This window comes from Danio rerio, chromosome 24, assembly GCF_052040795.2.
Source record: "Danio rerio strain M-AB ecotype USA chromosome 24, GRCz13ab, whole genome shotgun sequence".
Lineage (NCBI taxonomy): Eukaryota > Metazoa > Chordata > Actinopteri > Cypriniformes > Danionidae > Danio > Danio rerio.
This window is the reverse complement of record NC_141044.1, coordinates 26,935,333-26,962,829: the sequence shown is the minus strand read 5'-3', so window position 1 is coordinate 26,962,829 and position 27,497 is coordinate 26,935,333. Positions and strand designations below refer to the sequence as shown.

General features: G+C 33.6%; 1 protein-coding gene across 1 annotated transcript; it reads left to right on the top strand.

Moving 5' to 3' along the window:
* The first annotated feature begins 1,336 nt into the window (after nt 1-1,336).
* Nucleotides 1,337-27,448, top strand: sgk3 (serum/glucocorticoid regulated kinase family member 3). Its single transcript, NM_001110467.1, is given in 17 exon segments — nt 1,337-1,497; nt 7,767-7,951; nt 8,050-8,133; nt 10,019-10,091; nt 13,292-13,367; nt 13,696-13,771; nt 16,333-16,382; nt 16,547-16,604; nt 16,928-17,011; nt 17,117-17,248; nt 19,031-19,143; nt 22,351-22,387; nt 22,808-22,894; nt 24,599-24,694; nt 24,776-24,931; nt 25,601-25,690; nt 26,139-27,448. Coding segments are annotated over 16 exon segments (1,461 nt in total). The 5' UTR covers nt 1,337-1,497; nt 7,767-7,873; the 3' UTR covers nt 26,310-27,448.
* Nucleotides 27,449-27,497: the final 49 nt, after the last annotated feature.

Here is a 27,497-nt window from a genome sequence, read left to right as displayed (position 1 = left end):
CATTTTTTAGATAAAATTCATATAAATAAATTTAATTATGACCTAAAGAAAATCTGACCTGCGAATTTTCAAATGTACTGTTTTTTACCAAAGAGACTAGAAAAACTCTGAAAAATTCATTATTATTGTTTTATTATTATTATTGTTATTATTATTAAATATTATATTTTTTATTGAAATGGCCAAATTTTGACTAAGGAAAGTTGAATGTGCTGGCCAGCTTGTTTTTTGTCTAATAAATGATAGTGGGCTACAGTTTTTTTTTACTTTAAAAGTTTAGCAGATTCCTATTTTCTCCTAATGATATATGATGTCATAAATTTGTATTTTAAAAAATAGTCTTACATTTTTTTTAATTGCAATTTTTTAGGAAATGTTTGTAGTACATAAAAAAGTGTGGTTATGATGACATCTGACTAGATAATCCAGCAAAAAAAAAAAAAAAACACTAAAATGCAGTATTTAAATCTCGTAGTTAACTAGAAACTGAGGCGTATAACTGCAAAAAGGTCCAGCTGGCTACGGGCCTGCATATATATATATATATGAAGAGTTCAGATGCAAAAACCTTTAGGCATGGTCTGAAATTTTTTTTTAAGTGTAAACTTACTGAAACTACACAAAGAAGCCTGAGAAAAATGCAAATTTTAGATGAAAATTCTAAATGATACTTAAAGGTTTTTGCATATAAACTCTTCATATAAATATCTAAATATATCTAAATATATCTATATATATATATATATATATATATATATATATATATATATATATATATATATATATATATATATATATATATATATATAAACATGTTTTATATGTTAAATTAGGAAAATAGACATGCGTTATGGATCTGACCAAAAAAGTCTGCAAGTTTACAATATAAAACATACTTTGTAGAAAATCTGTGAATTAAATCAGAATCAGAAAGAGCTTTTTTACCAGGTATGTTCACACATACGAGTATTTTTTTTGTGACAGAGCCTCTATGAATATATAAACATTTTTATAATATAATATAATATAATATAATATAATATAATATAATATAATATAATATCATATAATATAATATAATATAATATAATATAATATAATATAATATAATATAATATAATATAATATAATATAATATAATATAATGTGTCAAGGCCTGAGTATAATATATATATTAAGTGCATGTTCGTGAGAGTTGTTCCGCCAGATGGCGCTGTTTTATATGCTCCTTCACAACATTATTATTCCTCATCTCGCTGCTTTTTGTCGCGTGACTGATTGTTTCGGAACTTCGAAACAAACATCAGCGTGTCTGTCTTTCTCTCACGGGTGGCTCATCGGGAACATAATGAATGTCGGGGAGGACAAACTCTTTCAGTTCAGCCGGGTCAACATTTAGCGCCCAGAGACGCCGAGCTGGATTTTTGAATCGCTGGACTTCCTTTGCCTCCCGACACGTCACTGGAGTCAGTTGGATGGAAAGAGTGAAAAAATAAGGCAAGTTGTTATTATGAGTTTAATGTCTTAGTATTATCTGAATAATACAAGCCACTCTTGAAGTACGTCGGTGGTTGTACTAAGTTTTTATGTGTAACAGGTCCTTTTCTCTGCGAGAGTACACAATGTACATTACGTAATAAAATATTTATTTATTAAAAACAAGCTAGCCACATGGCAGAAATGCAAAGCTCCGCAAAACACAGACAAATGTCTGCCAGTCAGGATTTAGTCTTGAAGCTTTGGTTGGCATCAGTACACAATAGTGTATCTATCATTCTTAAAATGTCTTTAAATACGTTAAGATGACCTAAAATGTCCATGTTTACACCAGATGGCCGTCTGTATTTGGAAAATTCTGTAATTTTGTATCTGATTTTGCTATTAGGATCTGCAGAATGCACTGCAACAGTTGTGCTAATGTGTTTAGCTGTGCTCATAATACTACTAATATTACATAATATAAAGAATGTCCAAAAATGAAATTATTTAAAGCAAAAGCATATAGTCAGATTGAATACAGACCTGTAACCAATTTTACTGTCAGCTTTTTGTCTTAATATGTTCTAGCTTATAGTTTAGTAATATTAAATAACTAAAATAACATGACTGCTTTAAAACGTCTGTACGTTTTTGAATATCAATAAATAGTAGCACCATTTATATATAACATAATTGAAACTATAAATGAAACCAGTTCTGCTTTTTGAAGTGGAATGAGATTTGTCAAGTATGCTTTTACCCATACTCATAATTGGTCCTTTGCTTTTGACCCATTCAAGTGCACAAACACACATTTTGAGTGAGTCGTGAAAGCACACACACACACACACACAAATATACAAATGCACTATGTGAGTATACACCCGGAGCAGTCGGCAAAATAAACATTAATATCAGTAAAAAAAAAATTATAATATTAATATATATATATACCTAACTCCTTATGTAAAACTATATTAGACAGAATTAGTCAGCTTGTGTTCCTACACCATTACAGCAACAAAATACATGAAGTAGAAATGTCATGCTAAATGGGAATTGAAACTATGAGTCCTGCGTGGGCTAGTCAGTGTCATTCAGTGTACTTGTGCAATAGCCATACACACACAGTGTTGACAATGAAAACGATGTGACCAACGAGTGAAATATTCACCAAGCCTTCCGTTATAAATGTTAATGGGATGTTAAACTGTCTGAAGTTTTATTACAGATACATTTGTGAGTGGTTTCTTTTTGACACACATTATTTACACGTTATTTCAGATGTATCATTTTAATAGGGTAGAATTACTCTTAGTGTGAAATGAAAGCAGAGGATTGCAGAGACAAACCTGCATGGATCCGTATTTCATTGTGTGGCATGTCTGTGCAAGATATACCTGTTCACTTTACTTTCTTTTCTCTGCTCAAACCTGTTTGACTGTTTGAGTTGCTGTAATAGCATAAGGCCATGTTAAATAGCATTTACCTTTTTGGCACTTCTAAAAGAATGATAACATAGAGTCTCTAGTTTCCTGAAATATAATAATGTTCATGTAGTATCTTTTATAATTTGTTATTGTTTATAATCTTTAGTTTTTCAAGCCATGAATGGAAAAAACTGCTTTTACATTCAGTTTCAAGCTTGCTTTTTTGGCACTGGAACAAACAATTAAGTGAATGCATGCATGCCCTTCTTCCTGGTTGCTGTTTTCAGTGTAAGAAAACATGCAGGTAAATCATTAGGGCTGTGGATTCATTTGCATATTTAAAATGATACCACCTGTTCCTGAGTGCCAATTGAATTAGATTATACACAACTCATGAAACGCAATTAAAGTCTTTGAATAGTTGACCACATAGACAAATATGTTCCTTTAGGTTCACAGGAATGTAGACAAATACTGATCACAGTGATATGGTAAACTGTCTGCCGGAGCTACGGACTGTTATCTCATCTGCACACAGTTAGTTTGTATTTCATGTCACGACACATGATAAAGAGAAACACAGGAGGGTTTAGGATAATCTAACTATTTAACAAAGGAATACTGTATTACTCGTGAGTCAAAAACAAAATAAACGTATATCATTTTTTGGAAATTAATTAGGGTTGCGATATAGAAACTTTGCCTGATGCATTTCAATGATAATTCTTAAGTTTTGGAAGTTTGACTAGTATATGAGCAGATAAATATAAATCTTGATATGAAATTTCCTGCGTAAATTTAATAAACAAACCAAAACACAGAAACCGATTTTATTTGAAAACAAGAAAGCTGCAAGAAGGCCAATAGAAAAATTGCAGTTTTATTTTGTCACTGTAGAAAAACACTGTTTTCTGAATCTTTTCCCTCTAGCATTTTAAAGGGCATCTATTTTACCTCTTTCAAGATTTAAGATAAGTCTTTTGTGTCTCCAGAATGTGTCTGTAAAATTTTAGCTCAAAACACCCATCAGATTATTTATTATACCTTTCAGAATATTAGAATTTTTTTCTCTAAACACAATGTAGCTGTTTTTGTTGCCTGTGCCGTTAATGCTAGTTTTCTTAAGTGTGCCTCAATCTCCGCAGTGTCAGATAAAAAGCACAGGAACAGACTTGAATAAAGCACATCTCGTGTTGTGTGAAATACTCCATTAAGAACTTTCCCAATGATTACTTGATGTATTTGTTGTGGAGTTAATTCAAGCCTTTTTGCAATGACGTTACAAAGTTTACACACAGGCACACGCAGCGCACACGTTTAACTTTGCACTGTTTTTGCACAGCAAATGTGACAGGATACACTTTAATACATTGATTTAACATCCACAAACCAGGATTGAAGTGTGATGAATTACAGCAATTTTACCGTCTTTAATTCACACTATTATAAAGAAGAACTGTTTTAAATTTGTTTTCAACTTGTAAAAATCATTCTTGATCACATTTAATGATGAGTGATGATTACAGCAAGCTGAACAGATCTTTTAATCCCAGTTGCTTTGCGCACATCTTGTCTTGTTTATATGATTATATGTGTTACTTTGGAGACATGTTAATACATGGATGTCAATCAATTCGGGGGGCGAGGAAACCACGTCACGTTGCGGTGGGCCTCAAAATAGCAGTGATTTGGATCCTATTTTAATGTCAGGAAATACAAAGAAAGAGACTTGTAGTCTTTATATGACCCCAATATGTCTGTGGACACAATACCTAAACACAGTTCTGAAAAGATGATTCGCATCATAGGTGCCCTTTAAAGGGTTTGTTCACCCAAAAAAGTCAATTTTGTTATTAATTTCTTACCTTTTTTACCTCATTTTAATTCCCCATCTTTCGTCTTTGAAACATAAATTGAGATATTTTAGATTAAACCTGAGAGATTTCTGATCCACCATAGACAGCAGTGGTTCAGAGATGTTAAAAATACAGAAAATAAATGAAAAACATTTAATGAAATTCAAAGGAATCGAAACACTCCATGTGACTTTAGTGGAATCAAGTTACAAGAACACGTTTGTGTTTTTATTTGTTTGTTTTGCCAAAAACTGTAAAAGCATCTGGCTAAGCACAGGGTAAGTGGTAATATTGTGTAATTTCCAGGATATTGTATCTCATTCGTGGGCATCAGGGAGCCACTATGAAATTGCAGGACACTCCCTGAGCTTTCCGGACACTTGATACGTCTAAATATGATGATTGTTGTGCTGCTGACTAGGGCTGCACGATATTGAAAAAATTTCAATATTGAAAAAATGTCCCAATATTTTTTCTTCTTCTCTGCGATTATATATTTCGATATCATTTCACCAGATGACTTAAATAGCTCTATTTGCAAAGTCATTACTTAGGATAATTTGTTTGAGGGGAATGAAAGATAAATATATTTTTATGTAAATTATTACATAAACTACAGTCATAAATAAACACAACTGAGCAAATATTAAAGTGAAATACACCGTGCTTTATGGTTTTCTTAGAGAGAGCAACAGTATTAAGGTAAATTCAAGAAATGTTATAATCAAATGTAAAATGGCACTGTATGGTCTGCACCATATAAATAATTTAATAAAATTAATTTTCATGAAACTTCTTTCTGCATTTTATACTAAAATGCTTTAGGCTCTCTTCAAATGCTCACACAGTCACAGACCCTAAAAACACATGCAGAGGATAAACGTTTACCCTATTACGGTTCAATTCTCTAGTGTCTCCATAAATCTTGTGCGTTTTGACCTGTGGTTTCTGGTCGTCTATAATCCTAACTCATTATTGCGTGTCTTGCGATTTGACCAATGTGGATGCACACATTGCGATATCGATGCTCAAACGATATATAGTGCAGCCCTACGGCTGCTGACCCTAATGGAGGTAAGTTGTATTGCCCATAGTAAACGCGTGTACCCTGACCTGGCTGAACAAAGTCCTTTTTACAAGGTTTTTTGGTGCATAAAAGTGTTCTTGAAGCATCATATGATCAAATTTGAACCACTTAATTTGCATGGATTATTTCAAAAAAGATATTGTTTCCTTTTCTGGGCTAAATGTCTCAGCACTATAGGACTGCTCAATATATCATTTTGATGATTTATATCATCAATATTGCTACAGTATGTGTGCATCAGTAATAGTCACATCGCAAAGAAATGCAATGTTTGATAGTTGACCAGAAGCCATAAAAAATTATTTAATCACTGTATTTATATGGAATTTATATGATTTATGCAGAAAAGTTCTCTTACTAAGAAATTTTGTCTCGTTTCTAAATATCTACATTTCAAAGTGAAAACAAAATAAGTTTACTTTTCTTTTTTATGACGGTAAAAAAACCAAGCCATTTTTTCTTGCTCTAACCATTTTGGATATTTGGACTAGAAACAAGACAAAAAAAAAGTTAGATATTTTCAATTTATTTAATTTCTTCAATTTTTATATCGTAATACTGCTAGACTCCCCAGAAAACCATCAAATAGAGCTATTTGAATCTTGTGAAACTGCATTTATATTGCAATATTTATCGCAGAAAAATATATCATATTATCAGATTTTTTTCAGTATCGTGCAGCCTTTATCCAGAGAGCTCTTCGATTTCATTAATAATAGCTTAATTTGTATTTTAAAAATGATTAAAACTCTCAGGGGATTGGAGTGGTATGAGGGTAAATAATTAATAACAGAATTATCATTTTTTTTGTGATTTAACCCTTTAAAGTGGCCATCTGATGTGTGAGTCTGTGTGATGTGTCACATCATGACTATTACACTAGTCCAGAGATGCCCAAAGTAGGGCCCGCGGGTCAAAGTTGGCCCATGGTAACCTTTGATTTGGCCTACCATCCAATCTGAGAAGAGATTTAGAATGATGGGAAGGTTGTGATAGATTACAATGCACAAGGCAGTGTAGCTTGACTTGAGTATTCAGCATTGAACACCATTGTATAATATATGTTTTAATGTTTTTATTGTACGAAGTCCATTATAAAATCTAACAAAGTATAATTATTAATATTAATGTAGTAATATTAATACATTAGGAAATTACCAATGCAGCTGTATATATTTTTTTGACCCTTCATAAGCAATAGTTTGGGCACCCCTGCACTAGTCAAAACCTTCATGAACAGGAGCACCCATCTGAAATCCTTCAACCAGCACAAATAATCCATAATTGATTGCCTTTAATACATCAACCTAATTTTAATTCTCAACAGTTAACAGGAACATTAATACGCATTTATAAGCTAATACCAATATATTGTACAAGACTGTTTATAAAAATACAGAGCAATGTCATATTTAATGGCCAAACTCCTAAAGGGAATTCAAAATGAATTTGATCAGGCCGTTCTGTCGCTCCCAATCGTCTCTTAAGAGCTTCCTCCTGGCCTTTAAATCTGCATTTTGTATGTCCAGTGCTGCGTTTTCTAAAAATACCTCAGAGGGGAACGGGAACGTTGCCCACCCGGTGAGCCATCGCGTGTTGCGCTTGACAGAGGGAGTATGTGGAAATGGCATATGAAAAATGAACGTACCCGTTTGCTCGCCTCTCAGTTGGAGAGAAACCGAGGGGAGGATGAAAGAGAGGCGGAGACTCATCATCGCTTGACCGCCCAGACTGAAGCTTCTCTCTGTGTTCATGCCACACTTGATTAGTGACTCTCAGTGGCCTTCCTGTCCTGTCATGCAAGGCCCAAAAGAGCCCTCTGGAGCTAAAGTGGACGCTGGACTCTGCTGAAAAGAGTGTTTGGCGGAGGTAGAGCCTCTCGCTTATGTTGTGTTACGTTTATTTTCTGCGCAGGAGCCAGAATGGAAAGTTCCCATCAGAATCAGGTGTGCCAAAGAAGCAGGAAAGCTTTCTGAGGACCTGTTACGTTTATGAACGGTCACTTTTGAGATTCTGAGAGGATGGAAGAGCAACCTAGCTGTCCCAATGTTAGCATTCCATGCTATAATGAGCAGAGGGACAAGAAGAAACGCTATACTGTGAGTCACGTGAGCTTTGATGGGTCTTTTCATTTACAATTTGGATTAGTGTGTTTTAAATGTTTAAATTGTAATGTGTGACCACTTTTATTCATCAGGTTTACAAAGTTATGGTCAGTGTTGGAAGGCATGAGTGGTTTGTGTTCCGGAGATATGCAGAATTTGACAAATTGTACAACACGGTGAGTAAATGAATTTGTAAGTCCTTTGCATTTTTAGTCCAGTAAACATAAAACCATGCAAATGTGAAAAGATAACAAGAAGTACTTCACTATCTGGTAACATGTCTTCAAAAAGAATACAGTCTTAAGCTCGTTAAAGGGATAGTTCACTCAAAAATGAAAATTCTGTCACCATTTGCTTGCTCTCCACTTGTTCCAAAACTTGTTATACACAAATTAAAATATTTTAAGGAATGTTCGGAAAGCAGCAGCCATTGACTTTCATAGTATTTTTTGTTCCTACTATGGATGGCTGCTGGTTTTCAACATTCTTCAGAATATCTTGTTTTTTGTTCGACAGAAGAAAAAATATTAGTACTACCTGAGTGTAAGAAAATTGTGTGGAAAGTTTTATTTTTGGCTGAATTATTAGGCTGTATTTATTTGAGTGAAAAAATACAATAAAACTGTATTATTCTGAAATATTGTTAGGATTTAAAATAGTTTTTTTCTGTTTTAATTGCACATAAGTGATCAAGTGATGGCAAAGCTGAATTTCCTTTATTCTATCTAACATGATACTTCAGAAATCATTTAAATTTGCTGATTTGATGCATAAAGATAAGAGCGTACTCACACTAGACTATCCGAACCGTGCCCAGGCACGTTTGACCTCCATTTCCTGGTTCGTTTGACAAGTGTGAGTGCTCTGGGTCGGGCTCAGGCGCAGTTCATTTAGCTGGCCCTGGCCCAGTTGGAAGAGGTGTGCCAGAGAGCAGTTCGGTTGGGCCTTAGAGTGCAAAGCACGCCTGAGCGCAAAACTAAAGATCAGACATTACTTTTAAGGAACTGTTTCATATGGATTTATTAATCATTCTTACTTTTTAATAAAAGCGAACTGTCATAGTTTATAAAGATACAAACCCCTTGCTGCTCGTCAGCTGCCACCTTAAGCAAACCTTCTAAAACCTGCAGCATGAGACCTTCATAAACATTTATTAGCGTTAAAAGTGGTGGATCTGTTCAGCTAAATATATTTTACAGTTTCTCTGCATATCAATTAACTTGAAATAATACAAAACAATATAACTAAAGCGGGCAACATGGTGGCGCAGTCAGCAGCATGATCGCCTCACAGCAATAAGGTTGCTGGTTCGAGCCTCTGCTGGGTCAGTTCATGTGTAGGCATTTCTGTGTAGAGTTTGCATGTTCTCCCCGTGTTTGCGTGGGATTTTCTCTGGGTTCCCACTCAGTCTAAAGACGTTGTGTAGGTGAATTGAATAAGCTAAATTGTCCGTAGTGGATTTGTATGAATGCAAGAATATATGGGTGTTTCCCAATGTTGTGATGCGGTCGGAAGGGTATCCGCTGTGTAAAACATATACGGGATAAGTTGGTGGTTCATTATGCTGTGGCGACCCCTGATTAATAAAGGGACTAAGCCAAAGGAAAATAAATAATTGAATATAACTAAAGCAATCTCCATTGAGAGCGCTTCTCTTCTGTTAAACTGAACAGTTGCGTCATCGATGACGTTTGTGCGATGGGGCTCTGAAGGCAGAAAATGCAGCATGAGTGCAGGCCGAAAGGGAGAGGGGACAGTTGCACCTGGGGAGTACACCCTAAGTCTTATAATTATCAGTGTTATACCTATTTTGCCTCTTATCTTTTTAATTCAGCATTGCACTCATGAATTACACTCAGATTTAGATTTTTTTGTATTAGTTTATTTTGATCATGAAGGAAAATCAAATGTTAGATCATTTAAGCCTGATATGGTTTGTTTTGTGCTTCTTAATATTTTTGTGGAAATTATTATTTCATTTTAACATTATAACAATATATATTCATGTTTATTTTAAAACTGGTGAATGGTGTATTTTAAAAAGACTGTGTTTCTCTACAGTTGAAAAAACAATTTCCTGCGCTGAATTTGAAGATTCCTGCTAAGAGAATATTTGGCGACAATTTTGACCCAGGTATTTTACAGTACTTTAATTTCTTATGTAGTATAATGCATATTGTTTCTTACCTATTGGAAACAGTTGTCCTCAAGTTCTCGTACGTTAATGGCTGTGCTTTATTTAGCTTAACCGAGATCACATGTATTTATCAAATTAGATTATTCAACAGTGTTCCATACAGAAAATCAAGCATGCTAAATCCTCCCTGCCCCGAGCCTATGCAATCTTTGTCCTTGTTTAATCTCATGTAATGCTCTCAGACAATGTGGCAGCAACGTTGCGTGCACGAATAACTAAAGGAGAATGTGCACCCAAGTTCCAATTGTATTTAGCTCATGTGCAACCAATTACGTGGCCAGTATGTGGTCAAGATCTTTTTCATAGAGAAATCACTGGTCTGGTCAAAATTTGTGCACATGTTCAGAGGACTTCTCCATCATTGAAAAGATTCTGTCTGCTTTTCTCTGTCTCTTTTATTCCTTCTGGGTAATTGGTGCATTACTGGACAATAGCAAGCAAATTAATTGGTGCACGTTTGTACAGTAGTGCCCCAATGCTACACACTGGTTTTAAGAAGTGATGACTAAATCCGTTATTTCTTGTCAGAAGTCATTGTAGTCGTGAGTAATCCTCAAACTGGCTTACAGCTTGGTTCCTGGTCAACGTGATGATAAAAAATTGCCATGTATGCAGCAAAACAGACATAAAACGCAAATGCATAAACACTCTTAGATGCTCAGCCTTTGACATCAGAAAAATCATACACTCCTGTGTTTTGGTGCAAATGTCACTTGCTGGAAGCTATGCACAAATTACTAGGGTGACCAGACATACCCTTTTCCCCTGTATTTCAGCTTTATTTTAATGTTTAAAGTATAAAAAACATGTTTTTTTCTATATTTCATCTTTTCTAAATTGCTATATAACCTAACCAATGGTAGTCAACCATGTCATATTATATTATTTTTTATTTTATGTTAATTGTTAACACTCATGTGAGTACAATCATACAATATTTCAAGTTACATTTGGATCTCAGTATGTGACTTTATATGAGAATTTACAAACATTATTGCCAAGTGCACTAACTATACATAGTAAATTATAAAAAGAAAAAATAGCTTAAGAATCAAAAGAAAATGATAATAATATTAATAGAAATAAAAAAAAAACTGAATTCTTGAATAGTCTTAAATGACCACCTTCATTATACACATACATGTAGATATTATATAGAATACGTTATGAATATGTATAACCGTATATGGATACACACTCTAGCTTGTTTTTATCTGTCAGTTAAGCATCTTTTGTTTATTTATAGCAACAAATTCTGGTCTTCTATCAGAAATATGTTCAACTCATCTCCTCAATTTTTCCAGGAATACATCGTCATGGTATATTGTGAAGGATAAAATTGTTAAATTGAGGTATAATTACTATAAATGGACTTCTAAAAAAGTAGTGGTGTAGCGGATCACAAATCTTTTTTAGTCACTGATTGGACCATTTTTCTGATCAGCTAAAAAGGAGAGGTGATGAATGTAATTTGCTTTTCATTTATTTTAAAAACAGCACTGCAAGATACTTTTGGTTTTAACAAACTGAAAAATTATCATTTTATTAAAAATAACATGAAGAAATTATAATAATGAATAAAAATAATAAAAATTAATTGTAAAATATTCAATACTGTAAAAATTCACTGTTACTACTACTGTTGCTGGTAACACTAAATGTATAAATGTAACATAATTTCTACAATTTATTTTTATAAATGATTCAGTTATTTACTCAAAAACATGTTTTAATGCAAGATGTGTCATTTTCGAAGAATTATTTAGTGGCATATTTTTTGATGGCTGGTTGTCGCCACCTATTGGTTAAATATTTTAATTGCTGCTTACAACTTATTTTTGAGCGTCAAGTTAAATGACAGTGATTTTAATCTTTACCATAAACATCAGTGGTTTTATTTAAACTATTAACTGTTATGGGCGACACAGTGTCGCAGTAGGTAGTGCTGTCACATCAAAGCAAGAAGGTCGCTGGTTTGAGCCTCGGCTGGGTCAGTTGGCGTTTCTGTGTGGAGTTTGCATGCTCTCCCTGTGTTCGTGTGGGTTTCCTTCGGGTGCTCCGGTTTCCCCCACCAGTCCAAAGACGTGGTACAGGTGAATTGGGTATGCTAAAATTGTCTGTAGTGTGTGTGTATGAATGAGAGTGTATTTTGGTTTCCCAGTGATGGGTTGCGGCTGGAAAGGCATCCGCTGCATAAAAAATATGCTTGATAAGTTGGCAGTTAATTCCGCTGTGGTGACCTCAGATTAATAAAGGGACTAAGCCAAGAAGAAAATAAATATATGAATGAATGAATAAACTGTTATCCCAGTGCTTCTGTGTTATTTAATTAAAGACTCAATCTCTTTCTTGATTTTTGCATTGTTCAAACACAGATTTGAATATAGCGATCCAAAAGATTAATAAACATATGCAAATCACCATAATTTATCATTTGTGTTGTATGGGGTTGAGATTCCAATCTTTTAATGATTATTCATGCAGCTTACACTGAATGCATTCGTGCAGGGTAAACAAGTAGGGACAGAAATCACCTTTAATAACCTAAGAAACCCATGACATCCTGAATAACCTACCACAGCTTTTTCTGTCATCATTATATTTTACAGGAAAGTCTAAATGCTTTCATAGTACATGTGATTTGAATAACATTAGAGGTAATCTCTCTATGATCGTTACAAATTTAGGATTAACTACAAGTTAAATAAATTTATTAATCCGCAGGTCACGTGTGTTCCAAACCATGGGTTGTAATCCGTACGAATCATGGATCAACCGTGAACCGTTACACCCCTATCAATAACCGTAGTAAAAGATTGCATTTTATTTAAAGAAATTTGGTGTCTAAAAGGGAAAGCCCTACACAAACATATGCAATAACATCAGGCACAGCTGTTGACTGTTTGTCTTTTGTAAATACACACAGCTGTTTAACTTCCCAAAAAAGGATTTGTGTTAGTGCAAGCTGATACATTATTCAGTTCATGTCTTTGCCTGTGCATTGTGATAATAATACATTTAATTGTTTTATTGTAAGGATTTTTGGTTTCCTTTTATACAATAAACAATTGCAGCTTTGAATTGAAAATGATAGTCCTTTGTGCTCAATTACAGCTATATTTTTGTTTGATTCTTAGAGTTTATAAAACAGAGACGAGCGGGGTTACATGAGTTCATTCAGAGGATCGTGTCCCATTCACAGCTCTGCAGCCAGTAAGTATCGCAGTCAGTTTTTGCAAGTTATGCTTAAGTATATCACCATGTCAGTGCATCTAAATGTAAATGCAAAATTTGAGTGAGCTTTGTAATGGACACCAGGAAATATATCTCTGAACTTTTTTAGTACAAAGCTGGTCTGATAGTATCTTGTGAAGCAGTGCCAAATAAAAGATGCTTCTTTTTGATTCTGTTAAAATTCGTCGTGGTTACGGTTCTTGTTACAGAGAGCTGTTGACGTTAGCTCATATTCCTTCTCACAGCTGTAGCTTTGTATTGGCTCAGTCAGACCTCTAACATGTGAATGTTCATTTTGAATGCACAGTCCCGATGTCAAAGTCTTTCTGCAGATGGACAAAGCCAAAAACTTCTCTGATGGCTCAGAGGATGAAGACGACAAGGTTGGTGCTTGTACTAATAATATTAATTTTGCTTTTGAACATACGATATAGAGTAACTGGTTCTTGTACTGTACAGTTTTGTTGTTGTCTTGCTTGTTATCTGTGTTAGCTACTCTGTAGTTTTTGATATAAGAATGTTTTAATATTAATATATATTTTCAGATCTTTTCTGGGGTCCTGAAATGCAATGTGATGCACATTTTCTGGTTGTTCCAAGGGGCTGTTATGTACAATTATTTTGACGTAAAAACAGATCACTTTAATGTGTTTTGTTCATTCATTTATGCAACAACATGCTTTTGGGATCTGAAATAAAAACGGGTTTTGTTTTTCAATCTCAGGGAAAGTTTACATTAAAAATTGCTTTCATTTTTAGCTAAAGACAGATAACAAGTCAGAATGTGTAATGCAGTCGTGTTTCTTAAAGTGTTGTCCTCAATTAATGGCCTGACATGCATAATGCAGCATTTTTAGATGGTTTTGCAGAATCGTATGAATTGGGATAGTTTTGGCAACATTGTCATTTAAAGCAAAACTTTTTAAATACTGAAGATTTTCATGTAAATGTAGATGGTAGGACTAAACTGATAAACGATATTATATTGAATCGCAATAAAATTTATGTCAATAACAATGATAAGCTCTGGACTTTTTTTACTTTATATTGACCTAAGAGCTAATCACACAGCAGGAATGTGCAACAATAGGGATCGAAAAGTGTGTTGATATTAGAGATATACAAAATTTTTGTCCACCGAAAATTTATTGTTGAAAATATGTTATGCTATTCAATGGAGCCTCTAGTTTTTGTGGCTTCAGTCATTGTTGGGGTACTCTTTTTAAATCTGGAAGCATTAAAAACTGATATCGAAATAGATATCTTTATCGTTCAGTATGGAGAATAATTATCAAAATTGCATTTATGCCATATCGCCAAGCCTTAGTAGATGGTTATGTTTTTGTATAGTCCATATACAACTAAGATCAGGAAGGCATACCCCAGGATGTATATGGTAAAAACCAGAGATGTATACTACATATAGTCTTTCTTGCACTTTGTAAAAGTATAACAATAAATCGGATGAAGCCACACCCTCCAACAAAAGCACAGTGGATAGAAAAACTTGAATCCAGATATAGAATGCAAGATATGACTATATATAATACTCTCTCTCTGTCTATCTCTCTCTCTCTGTCTCTCTATCTCTCTTATATATATATATATATATATATATATATATATATATATATATATATATATATATATATATATATATATATATATATATATATATATATACAGTATATATATTAGTACATTAGACTCTTTATATTATATATGACTGCAATATATGGATATTTTAAAACAAAGATGGGCACCTGTTAATATGTATATGAACATGGCAACAGGACATACAATACTTCACAAAAATCTTCTTGTCGTCGATCTCAGTTGTAAGAGCAACAAATAATAATTTGACTTCTTGGTTATCATTTGGAAAAGTGGCTGAAGGTAGATTTTTCAGATGAATCATCTTATGAATTGCATCCCAGTCATCACAAATACTGCAGAAGACCTATTGAAACCCACATGGACCCACGATTCCCACAGATATCAGTCAAGTTTGGTGAAGGAAAAATCATGGTTTGTGGTTGCATTCAGACAGTATGTGGTGTGCGAGAGATCTACAGTGTGGATGGCAACATTAACAGCCTGAGGTATCAAGACATTTGTGCTGCCCATTACATTACAAACCTCAGAAGAGGGCAAATTTTTCATTCTCATATCAAAGTTCCTGAAAGCAGAGAAGGTCAAGGTGCTCCAGAATTGGCCAGCCCAGTCACCAGAAATGAACATTTCTGAGCATGTCGGGGATAGGATGAATCCAAAGAATCTTGGTGAACTCTGGGAGTCTCGCAAGAACGCTTTCTTTGCCATTCCAGATGACTTTATTATTAAGTTATTTGAGTCATGCAGAGATGTATGAATGCAGTTGTTCAAGCTCATGAGAGTCATACACAATATAAGGTCTTTCTCCACTGCACCATGACTTTATATTATACTGTACATTATTTCTGATGAGTGACAAGACTTTTGGCTGAGTAAAGTCAGACCTTACTGTCCTAATTGATCATATTTTATTTTGGTAAAATAAGCGTAATCTAGAGGTGTTTGCCTTTTCATATTAGCCCCTTCTGATTCCAATTGACCAACTAGGAGTCAAGTTATTATTTGTTGTTCCTAAAACGTGGATAGGCGACAAGACTTTTGTCAGGTAGTGTAGTTTTTCCTGCTGTATCCTTTGAAATTGAAAATGATGTATGTATCTTTTTGTAATTTGTTTTATTTACTGGTGTTACTTGTTTTTTTGTTGTTGTTTTTTTTGTTTTTAAACCGCTGTCACTGAATTTTTTTGTTCTGTAAAATGTTTTAATGTATAAAAATAAAAAAATAAAATCACTATAACTAAGATCAGAACAAATTATTAATACTAAATGGCAAGTATGCTTTACTACATCACTGAATTGAATCATCACTGTTTTTGTCATATCTTTTATAGAGTAACTCTACCTCTAGAAACATTAACCTGGGGCCATCTGCAAATCCACAGTAAGTGTTCCTAATTATTTTAAATAGCTTTGTAGACTTCATTTATTTCTTTATATATTGACTCATTATGTGTTATGTAACAGATCAGGTAGAAATTCATATAAATATTCAAATGATGGAAATTACTTTTGCACATGCCTTCATGCTCATGTGTTTTTCCTTAGTGCAAAGCCCACTGACTTTGACTTTCTTAAAGTCATAGGAAAGGGAAGCTTTGGGAAGGTAGGTTCTTTTTAAATGAAATGACTTGATGAAAGCAAAAGCTCTTTATTAAAATCTATTTATGGCTGCCACTAATTGTAAAAGTTTGTGTAAATTTTGTATCAGTTACTGAAAGTTCTAAATGTCACCGAGCCTTTATAATCTCTCAGTTTTGTTTGGTGTATGGTTAGCACTGGTGTTTGTTTCTGAGCCGTGGACTCTCCATTCAGGAAGTGAAAGTCCCTCAGTTTTAAAGACAGACTTGTATTTTTGTTTTGGCTAATGGGCAGCCGTAGTGGAAGGTGAAACTGTTACTAACCCACCATGTCCTCTCTCACACAAAGGTTCTCCTTGCAAAGAGGAAACGGGATGGGAAGTGTTATGCCATCAAAGTCTTGCAAAAAAAGGTCATTCTAAACAGGAGAGAGGTAACCATTTTCCTTTGTTTCAAAAGCAAAACATTACTTACGCTCACTCATTCATGTTCTTTGACATCTGATTAATGAATGGCCTTGGTATTCTTTTCACGCCAGCAAAAGCACATCATGGCTGAGCGCAATGTGTTGCTGAAGAATGTTAAACACCCCTTCCTGGTTGGCCTGCACTATTCCTTTCAGACAACGGACAAGCTATACTTTGTTCTGGATTTTGTCAATGGTGGAGAAGTGAGTATTGTGGTTGTGAAACACTCAAGGCTCACATCTGCCTTATCACATCTCAAATCTACCGTTTGACAGATTAAACCAGTTTACTGTAAATAGAGCTAATGACAAAAGTAATATTTGTCACTGTATGTAGATCATCAAGAAAATTGTCATCCTCCTCATTGCGTAATTTGTTTAAAATCATTTTCTTCCTCTGAAAACCTCCTTTCGTACAATGAAAGTTAATGGGATCCAAAATAGGCCCTTTTGACTTACGTTTTGTGTTGTACAGAAGAATAAAGTCATGTTTTTTATAATATTTTTTTTTATTTTCATCAATAATTAAACAGTACTATCAGTGTACACATCTTTAAATCCTTTTAACATCTCCTTTCCTTTTCCCTCCTCAACAGCCACTTTTACAGTAATTAAATGTTGCTATCATAAATCCAGTAAATACAGATAAATAATATAAACTCAATTCATAAAAAAGCACACATACAGAAAATAGTAATAGTTAAAAAAACACACCGTAATAATAATAATAATAATAATAATAATAAATAACTAAATAAAATAAGATAATTACACTTTTACTGTGCGTCTCACCACATTGACCTTATTCATCCTCCAAAAATGCTAAATAATTTCCCCATCTTCTTTGATAAACATCCAATTTATCAACTAATCATTTTTTCATATGCTGCCACCTTCCCCAATTCCGTAACCCAATCTTGAAAAGATGGTGAACCTGCTGAACGCCATCCCCTATCCAATCATAATACTTATTTGAATCCACTCAGACATCTTTACACCAGACCCCAACAGGAACAGGTCTCCCAGTACTTATATTCTAGGACAAAATGAAAAGCAGGATCCAGAAACATTCTGAATGTAACTGTGCACTTTATCGCAGAATTCCTGCATTTTAGAACAGGACCACAAAGTCATATATCTTTTAATGGGGTAGTTCATCCAAAACTGGAAAATGATGTATTCATCGTCAGTGTTGGGGGTAACGCATTACAAGTAGCGCAAATTACGTAATGAACTCAAAAGTAACATAACGCATTACTTACCATAAAAAGTAACAAGTTAACGCAACTGGTTAATTTTTTAATAGAGTAACTCCTAATGCATTATACTATTATATACTATTATATGCATTATTAACTATTGTAATGCATTACTTACAAAAGTAACTTTCCCCAACACTGTTTATCGTCCACTTGTTCCAAACCTGTTTGAGTTTTTTTTTCTGTTGAGCAAAAAAAAAAAAAAAAAAAAAAAAAAAAGGAAATTTTGAATAATATTAGAAACTGGTCGACTTCCATAATATTTTTTTAACCTACTATAGATGTCAATGGCTAATAGTTGCCAACATTATTAAAAATATCTTATTTTGTGTACAACAGAAAAAAGTAACTTGGGTTTGGATCCCCTTGAGGGTGCGTAAATGGTGATTAAATGTTCATTTCTGGGTGAACTATTCTTTTAAATGATATCACTTTAGAAAATGCAGCATAGAGTCATGTGAATATAAAAGAGATGAAGTCAGTGCATGACTGTTGCTAATTATTGGCCAATCTGCATGGTTACTATTCACATGCTCACTTAAACCACTGGTCTTGAATAATTCTTTTCAAGATATTTTAAGAGAGATGATCATATTATTTTAAATGCCAGACAAATGAGAAATCATACAAATAATCACTAGCATTATAAGGAAGATCATAAAGTAGCCTCGATATAATGGATTGCTTGTTGCGAATGAATAATTATGATTTCTTCTTTCAATTACAGCTTTTCTTTCATCTCCAAAAAGAGCGGACCTTTCCTGAACCCAGAGCAAAGTTTTATATTGCGGAGATGGCGAGCGCTCTGGGTTACTTGCACTCTCTTAACATTGTTTACAGGTAATTACAACTTAACTGAAGATTTTCTTGTGCTGTTGAGTACATTTGTGCCCTCAAGCTAGTTCCTGAATTGTTTTACATTAATTTTTACTACAACTGTCAGTTGGCTCACAAAATCAGACAAAAAAAAAATATTTGACACAAAACATGAGGAGGTAAGTGATTTCATAGTTTACAAAGCTAAAGTCAAAGAAATAAAAAGTTATTTAATGCCCTGCTACATATAGTATACGATAGACTATTCGTAATTTCATATACACATAACCACAATTTGTTATATCATAATTAAGATAATCGTGTTTATATAAAAACTAAATGAGGAGGACTTCACTCATGAATCCCTGGGTGTGAATGCAGAGACAGTGAATAGCAGTGCAGCTGGTTTCAACCATTAGCCATGTCGGTAATCTGGAAGATTTTACATATGTGCAAATGCAACAACACAGAGAGACAGTGTGTCTTAATGGTAACAACTGATAAAACACAATGGGCCCTATCATACACCCGGCGCAATAGTCTTTTGGTAGTTTCAGCTTGGCGCAAGAGTTGTTTTGAGGCATTGCGCTACGCTGTTTAAATAGCAAATGCATTAGCGCTCATTTGTGCGCCCATAGGCAGTCTGGTCTAAAAAGGAAGGCGTTCTGAGGCGGACTGCTGGTGCATCGCTATTTTGAGAAACTATAATAGATTTTTCATTAGACCAAAACTAAACCGGTCTAAACTCTGGCGCAGAGTTGCGCCTCGCTTACGCACTGCTTAATACGCACAAGAGAGCAATAGGCAAATATCTTTACATATGAAATAAATGTAAATATTAAGGATATATATAGGATATAATAAGAATAGATATAGGATATAAATATAAAGGATTAAAATATTACAAAACATATTATTTTCTAGCCTATATAAATATGAAAAACCACTGCTTTTATGTCTTCTTTATCTCGGGAGGCTTTTTCAGTTCATTCATAACAATTTGCTTTTGTATAATGTTATTATTATTAGCAGTATTATTTATTATATCCATATTTATATTTGTTTTATTAAAAACAAGCTTGGATTTGCCCACCTGTCAGGTTTTAGACCATATGGGGCATGGCAGGTGTATTTGGAAATAACTCAGTATTTTGTCCACACTTGGTTATTATGGTTCATTTATTCGTTTGCTAGAAATTAGAACTGAATTTAGAAATAGTTTTGAAACAAATCTTTGCGCTTAACAAACTAAATTAATTATTTGTAGGCTAATTGATGTCTGTGCGTAAAGGTTTCCCTATCCAAGAGCGAAAGTGAAAGTAGATCATTTATCTCCTTATTCTCACGCAGTAGATGCTCTGTTTAACAGTTTTCTGTTAAAAAACTGTTAACTGTTTGCGAGTGAAATGATAAATTTTTTCCACTTAGACTTACTTTGCGTCCTGTAAATAGCGAATGCGCTCTTGGCGCGACGCAGCTGACTCTTAAAGGGAATGGGAGATGAGACTCTAATTGGTTTATTTTCAAAACACACCTATAACTCATTAAGAAAATAAACTCAACCCTTTTAGACCATGCGCCTTGGCACAAGGTAGATATCCCGTCCTTCAATTAGCAAAAACGCGTCCTGACACGCCCTGAAAGCGTTTGAGCCCTGCGTTTTGCGATCTGTGCATGGACCGTCAAAATAGAGCCCAATGTCCGCTGTTTTCCAATTTTTGTACAGCTCTAGCTGACAAATGCTCAAAATTAAAGCTGACAGGTGCTAACATTGTCTTAATTGAGGCTTAACACACACAAATCTGTTAAAATCTTTAAAAAAGTACTCAAGGGTGTCTTTTAAGCAATAAACCACGAACCATACCTCATGTAGTATTGTGGGTTAAATTGAAAAAATTGGGGGAAATAAATACCTTTTAATTTGAAGTTGTTGGTTGATTCTGTAATTAATGAACTTTTATGAACCTTTTACTTGGTTAATTGCAAATATGCATATTTTGATCCAATAGCCAAAAATACATTGTATGTTTTGAAATAATACGTATTTCTTTTATGATCAAATTAATAAGGATATTAATTAAAGATCATATTCCATGAAGATGTTTTAATTTCCCACTGTAAGTATAAGAGAAAAATCTTTTTTGATTGGTTCTAAGCATTGCTGAGAAGTTAATATGGACAACTTTAAAGGCAATTTTTCTCAATATTTAGATTTTTGTGAACCCTCGGATTTCAGATTTTTAAATAGTTGTACCTTGGCCAAATATTGTTCTATCCTAACAAACCAAACATCAATGGAAACTGTATTAGTTGTCAAAACACTTATAATTATAACTTAATTCATGTTAATTAAAATGTATTACCATAATTATAATAATGGTTTTATTGTCTAAGGTCAAATATACATAAAAATAGACTCAATTATGTAATTCATGGTGCTTCCTGGAATGGGACGAAGCCAAACACTTCTTTTTGCCGTTTCTTACTGTGCCTGTGATTGGTTTTTGGCGGGCAATATAGGTTTTTCTTCTCAAATTTCCCTGGGGATGCACCAATAGGGAAATTTTGACTGATAACTGATAACTAATAAGCTGATAACTTGAAAGTCGATAACAGATTACAAATTGTGTTTGTAGTAGTTTGAACAAACAACAAACTTCATTTTTTGAGTGTATTAAACACAAATGCACTTAAAATAATTAGTGTATAATAATGGGTTAAAAAGGCATATACAATCAACTGACAATGTCGGTACTCATAAAAGATTGGTGTTTAAATGTTTATCATTTGTACCATTGGAGAAAATTAATGGAGTTTTGACCATCAAAATAGTGTTTTATCCTATAACTTGTTCTTTTTGAAGGAAATTTAACTATTAAAATGTGTGAGAATTCCCAGAAGCACAGAAATGTTTAACAGGCACATTCTACACCTCCTCCCTGAGTTGGATCTCCCTAAAATGTATTTGAAAAATGTAGATTGGTGCACTGGCTTAACTGTTGTCATTTAAAATTACTCTCGTGTGTTAAGCGGCCATCATGACAACATAGTTTGCATTCATAGGGTGTGTCGGGATTGCTACTCATACAAATGAAATACATTATGGCTTCTCTTGTAATATTATAATACCTATTATTCATTTTTTTCTGTGTAATGTTTTATGTCTTGAGCTGTTCCTGACTAAGAACATGTGGCAGAATGCTAACAAGTTAAGTGTTCTTTTGTTCTCAGGGATTTAAAACCAGAAAATATCCTGCTGGACTCTCAAGTAAGCATCCTTAGTCCTTTTTTTCCACACTTTTATCATTGCCAGAGCGTAGCCGATCAACATTGTGAGAGTTCCAGGGGAAACAGAGTAATCTACCAGTGCTGTGAGAAGTATAATAAACTCTTCTGATTACCCCAGACGAGGTGTATGAAGTGTAGCTTTTTTCTCTCAGCCAAATTAAATATTGAAAATGAAACCAAAGTCCTAGTTGTTAATTTGTAAGAATGCTTGAGAATGAGATGTAGGTTCAGTTTCATTTGTGCAGTTCCTGTCAATTCTAATGAAACTGTGAGAAGGTTACAAGGCCCTGGCAAATATTCCAGTCAGACACCAGATTCGTTGGCTCTGGAAAGAATAGGCCATTTGTGTGGTGACATGTTCCCTGAAAATGTTCCTGTTGGCATCTTTTGTCTGTTAAAGGGCCATATAGTCTTGACTGACTTTGGACTGTGTAAGGAGGGCATCTCTCAAGCAGACACAACAACCACATTTTGTGGAACACCTGAGGTATTGTATTATATAAAAAAAAATCCATGAATGATGCTTAAACGTATGTTTAAACGTTTGGGTCAGCAAGATTGTTGTATTGGAAAAAAACATTTTTCAGCTAGCAAATAATTAATTGCAAAGTAAAGGCATTTTAATGTTAATAAAGACATTATATAAAGATATTATTTTAATCTGTATCAAATAATTCTGATAAAAAACAAAACTTCTCTCCAAAAATTATTAGGTTTCCATATAATGATTTCAGTAAGATGTAAAAATTCACCATCGCAGCCTTTAAATTTACGGTATACATCAGTGACAAACTGACAAAAAATTGTCATTTTTTACAATGTTATTGTTGTTTTACAGTATTTTTAATCAAATAAATGCAGCCTTGGTCAGCTGCATGAGAAGAAAAGATTTCTGTCAGATAACAAGGACATTTTACTGACTCCAAATTTTTTAACAACAGACCTTTTTCACATTTCCGGGTTTCTCAGTAACAAAAGTCGTCATTATTGGGTAATTATGGATCTCAGTGAATGTGAGAGTACAACAAATAATATTTTTACAATCCCATTTTCTGAAATAATATAAGAAAAACTCCATGATAATGTTATCAAGACTTTTAGAAAAAAGGACAATATGATTTTAGGAGTATCTTAACTAAAAACTTTATATATGAAATAAAAAAATAACATTTAAAAAAAAAATTGTATTTATTGTGTACAATGCAAATTCAATTACATCCACTTATTTAGTAAACAAAGCAAGTCTCTCATGTAATATACATCTACTAAAATACAGAAAATATTACTTTACAAACTGTACTGTAAATAAATCACATAAACATATTACTATTATATTACAGTAATATTAGTGAAATTAATTAAAAAACTGAATAAATATAAATTTACACACATTTACACAAGTAAATACATAGACTCAATAATGGGCTAAAAGTCTGCACCGTCTTTCTGTGTGTGCAGATTCCGTGTGGGCCTAGTTATTGCATACAAAAATTACTACTGTCAATTTATTAAATGATTTCTTTAGAACTTTCAGCTAAAATAATTGTATTTTTTATGAACCTTTTAAAGGAGCTGTATGTTAGAATTCTCATGTCTTTCTAACTGCCAATTTATAAAAAAAAAAACAAACAACAAGATCTTTCCTTCTACGTCAGTCAATGACAGCCTGGTGACTTATTTTTGGCGATTCCATTTTTTTTCAGTTATTTCTTTAAAAGAAAAGGACATTTGCATCGCTCTTTTTCATTAATATATGAAATTAATGCTAATAAAATGTTTTAGATAGTGCAGTCATTTATGTAGCTTATAGTTTAAAAAACACTTTGGTGGTAAATTGCAGAGCTTGTGTAAACATGTCCATATGCCTATTACCAGATGCCTTCTTTAATGTCGTTTTCTGACATAATACTATCATATTTATTATTATTAATGAGAACAAAGTACACAGCTCATACAGTATTTATATATTCATCTAAAGATTTAACAGTTTACAGTACAGTACTGCATAAATATTTCCATCATTTTTCTGCAAAGCTAAGTACAAATCTAACATTGGCTACCAAATCACATTTAGTCTCTTGTATGTCATGCAATAAGTGTTCTGAATACCGCTTATTACCCATTTTAAGCTTTTAGAGAGTAGAATAATTGATTTCAACGCCATAATTGCCTTCTCCTGTTGTCCTGATAGTATCTAGCTCCAGAAGTACTCAGGAAACAACCCTATGATAACACTGTGGACTGGTGGTGTCTGGGTTCCGTGCTGTATGAAATGCTTTATGGACTGGTAAGGCACAAATAAAGCATAAATCTGGCTTGCTGCCTCTGGAAATATAGACAAAGTAAAGCTTAAATTCTTGCTCCGCAGCCTCCGTTCTACAGCAGGGACACGCATGAGATGTATGACAACATTCTTCACAAGGAGCTTGTCATGCGGCCCGGGGCGTCCACAGCTGCGTGGTCCATCCTTCAGACCCTGCTGGAGAAAGACCACACCAGGAGGCTTGGCTACAGAGATGACTTTGTGAGTGGTTTTGATATTGATACATCACCCCCTGGTGGAGGATTTTTGATGGATATTTTCAATTGGGTTTTTGAAGCATGCTGTTTAGTTCAACATGATATTCAGTAAGGTAATTTTGAATTTAGGGCTGCACGATATTGGAAGAAGAAAAAAAAGTTCATTGCGATTATTTAGATTTTCTGCTATTTATATTGCGATATTTCACAAGATAACCTATTTAATAATTTTAGATTGATTAGGATGATTTTGTAGGGGAGTGCATCTGCATAAACTATAATGAACAAATTACAAGCAGAGAAAAAGTAAATACACAAATGAAGGAGTCGAAGGTAAAGAATAATGTGCTGTATGTTCTTCATTGTGTAAATAATTAAGTTAATCTTTGTTAAAGCTACAAACATAATAAATCTGTGTTCTCAAACACTTTAAACTTCCTTAAAATGCCTTAAAACACAAGCAGTCGATAAACGTTCACTTCAGAAATTATTCCAAAATCCTCATGTTTTCTGTACTTTTGTACTTGCTCAACTATAATCCATGTTGCACGTCCTGCGATGTGACTATTGCATATTCACACGTTGCGACATTGATGCTAAAATGATATATTGTGCAGCACTAGTTGAATTAAAATATTTAGTTTTTAACAGTGTTATGTGCTTTTTATTGCAGAATGAAGTCAAAGAACATGAATTTTTCTCATCTATTAACTGGTATGACCTTGAACAGAAAAAGCTTTCTCCTCCATTTAACCCTAGTGTGGTAAGAGTTTGAATTCACTGCTATTTTTACATTTCTTTTTTTTTTTGTTCACATTTATGTGTTTTTTTAATTCTGCATTTATTTGATCAAATTTCATGGGACCTTTAAAAATTAGAGTAAATATTATAATTATTCATTATTTAGTAATTAATTAATAATTATTAAGTAAACAAACTACATGCATAATTATAAAGTTAATTCAATGGGTTTACCCACTTTTTAGAAGTAAAGTAACTAATCGCTTTTTACAGTGCACACGATTAAATGATATTTTAAAATACATTCTTTTAAATTGTAATCATATTTCACAATATTACTGTTTTAGTGCATTTTGATCAGATAAATCCAGCCTATGTGAGCAAAAACAGTAAATTCTTGTTAACTTTTGACAGCTACTGAAACTGAAAAGAAATGTATTAATATGATTAACTCTAATGTTGTCTTGCAGGAATCCCAGTATGACATCTCAAACTTTGATCCAGAGTTTACAGAGGAAACCGTGCCAAACTCTGTGTGCTTCTCATCAGGGCCGTCGATCGTCAATGCGAGTGTCATGGAAGCGGACGATGCCTTTCTGGGATTTTCTTACGCTCCGCCATCAGAAGATTCTTTCTTGTAAGGTTGGCGCTGCTAATGGCGATTTAAAGAGAGCTGCATAAAAATAAATATCTGTGATCGCACTCTCTGACGAAAGGGAAGAATCTGCCTAGCATCATGTTTCCATCAGATGGTGTGGACCCTTGTGTTTCTTGACAGAAGCAGTGCATAAAGCTTTTGGGATGCAGGGTGTTTCAAACTTTATTTTTACATGTAAATAACATATCTTGTGTCACATTGAACGCCTTAAACTGAGAGTTTAGCTCAGGAGCTAAAGTGCTGATGTATTTTTCTTTGCTATGAATTATTTTCAAGGGCTGATGAGAAGAAAAAAAACAAACATCCACTTTGACAACATTCCTTTTTTGTGCCCCAACTTGTACACTTGATTGCTTATAATACTGTGCAGTATGTGACCAATTATGTCATTGTAGTTTAGTCTTATTAGAAATTTGCTATGGAAAAATGTTTATATATTGTCAGCACAAGCAAATACTTTTGTTGCTTGACACTTTAAATTAATATATATATATTCTCTCTATACTGTTTAACCTGTTTGAGTTAGAAAACAGGCTAATCAAAGTGCATTTTGATATAACCCTTTAAATTATGGGTCATCAACAGCTGTATTACACTATAAACCGAACATTAGTTGCTGTATTTACATGTTAGATTTTTATGAGTAACTTAAAGGGATAGTAGATTTGCTGTTAATTTACTTGCACTCTGGCTTTCAAGATGAAGATCACTTATTTTTTTAGTAACATTAAATAAGATTTTTGTTGAAACTTTGGTGATTCTTAAAACACACGTTAATGGCTAAGAATAAAAAATAAATAAACAAAATAATAGCTGTGGGTGCCAGTACTATCCACTTACATTTTATGAGTCACTAAGTATCAGTTTCCACATAAAATATTCTTTAATGTTCAACTAAAGTAAAAGGTCACCTTTATCTTGGATGGTAATATGTAAATTAACGGCAGATTTTTAATTTTGGATGAACTCGGACTGTCCATTTGAATACTGACAATGACCCTGTAATAAACCACTATCATGTTATGCCACCCTCAGATTATGAGAAGAGACACCATAGTGCCTACTGAATTAATGATATGACCTTTAAATGATGTACTGTACAAGTAAACACACCTTCTTGAATCTCTTGGCTGTCGTGTGATGCACTTCATTTGCATATATTTGCATGCAT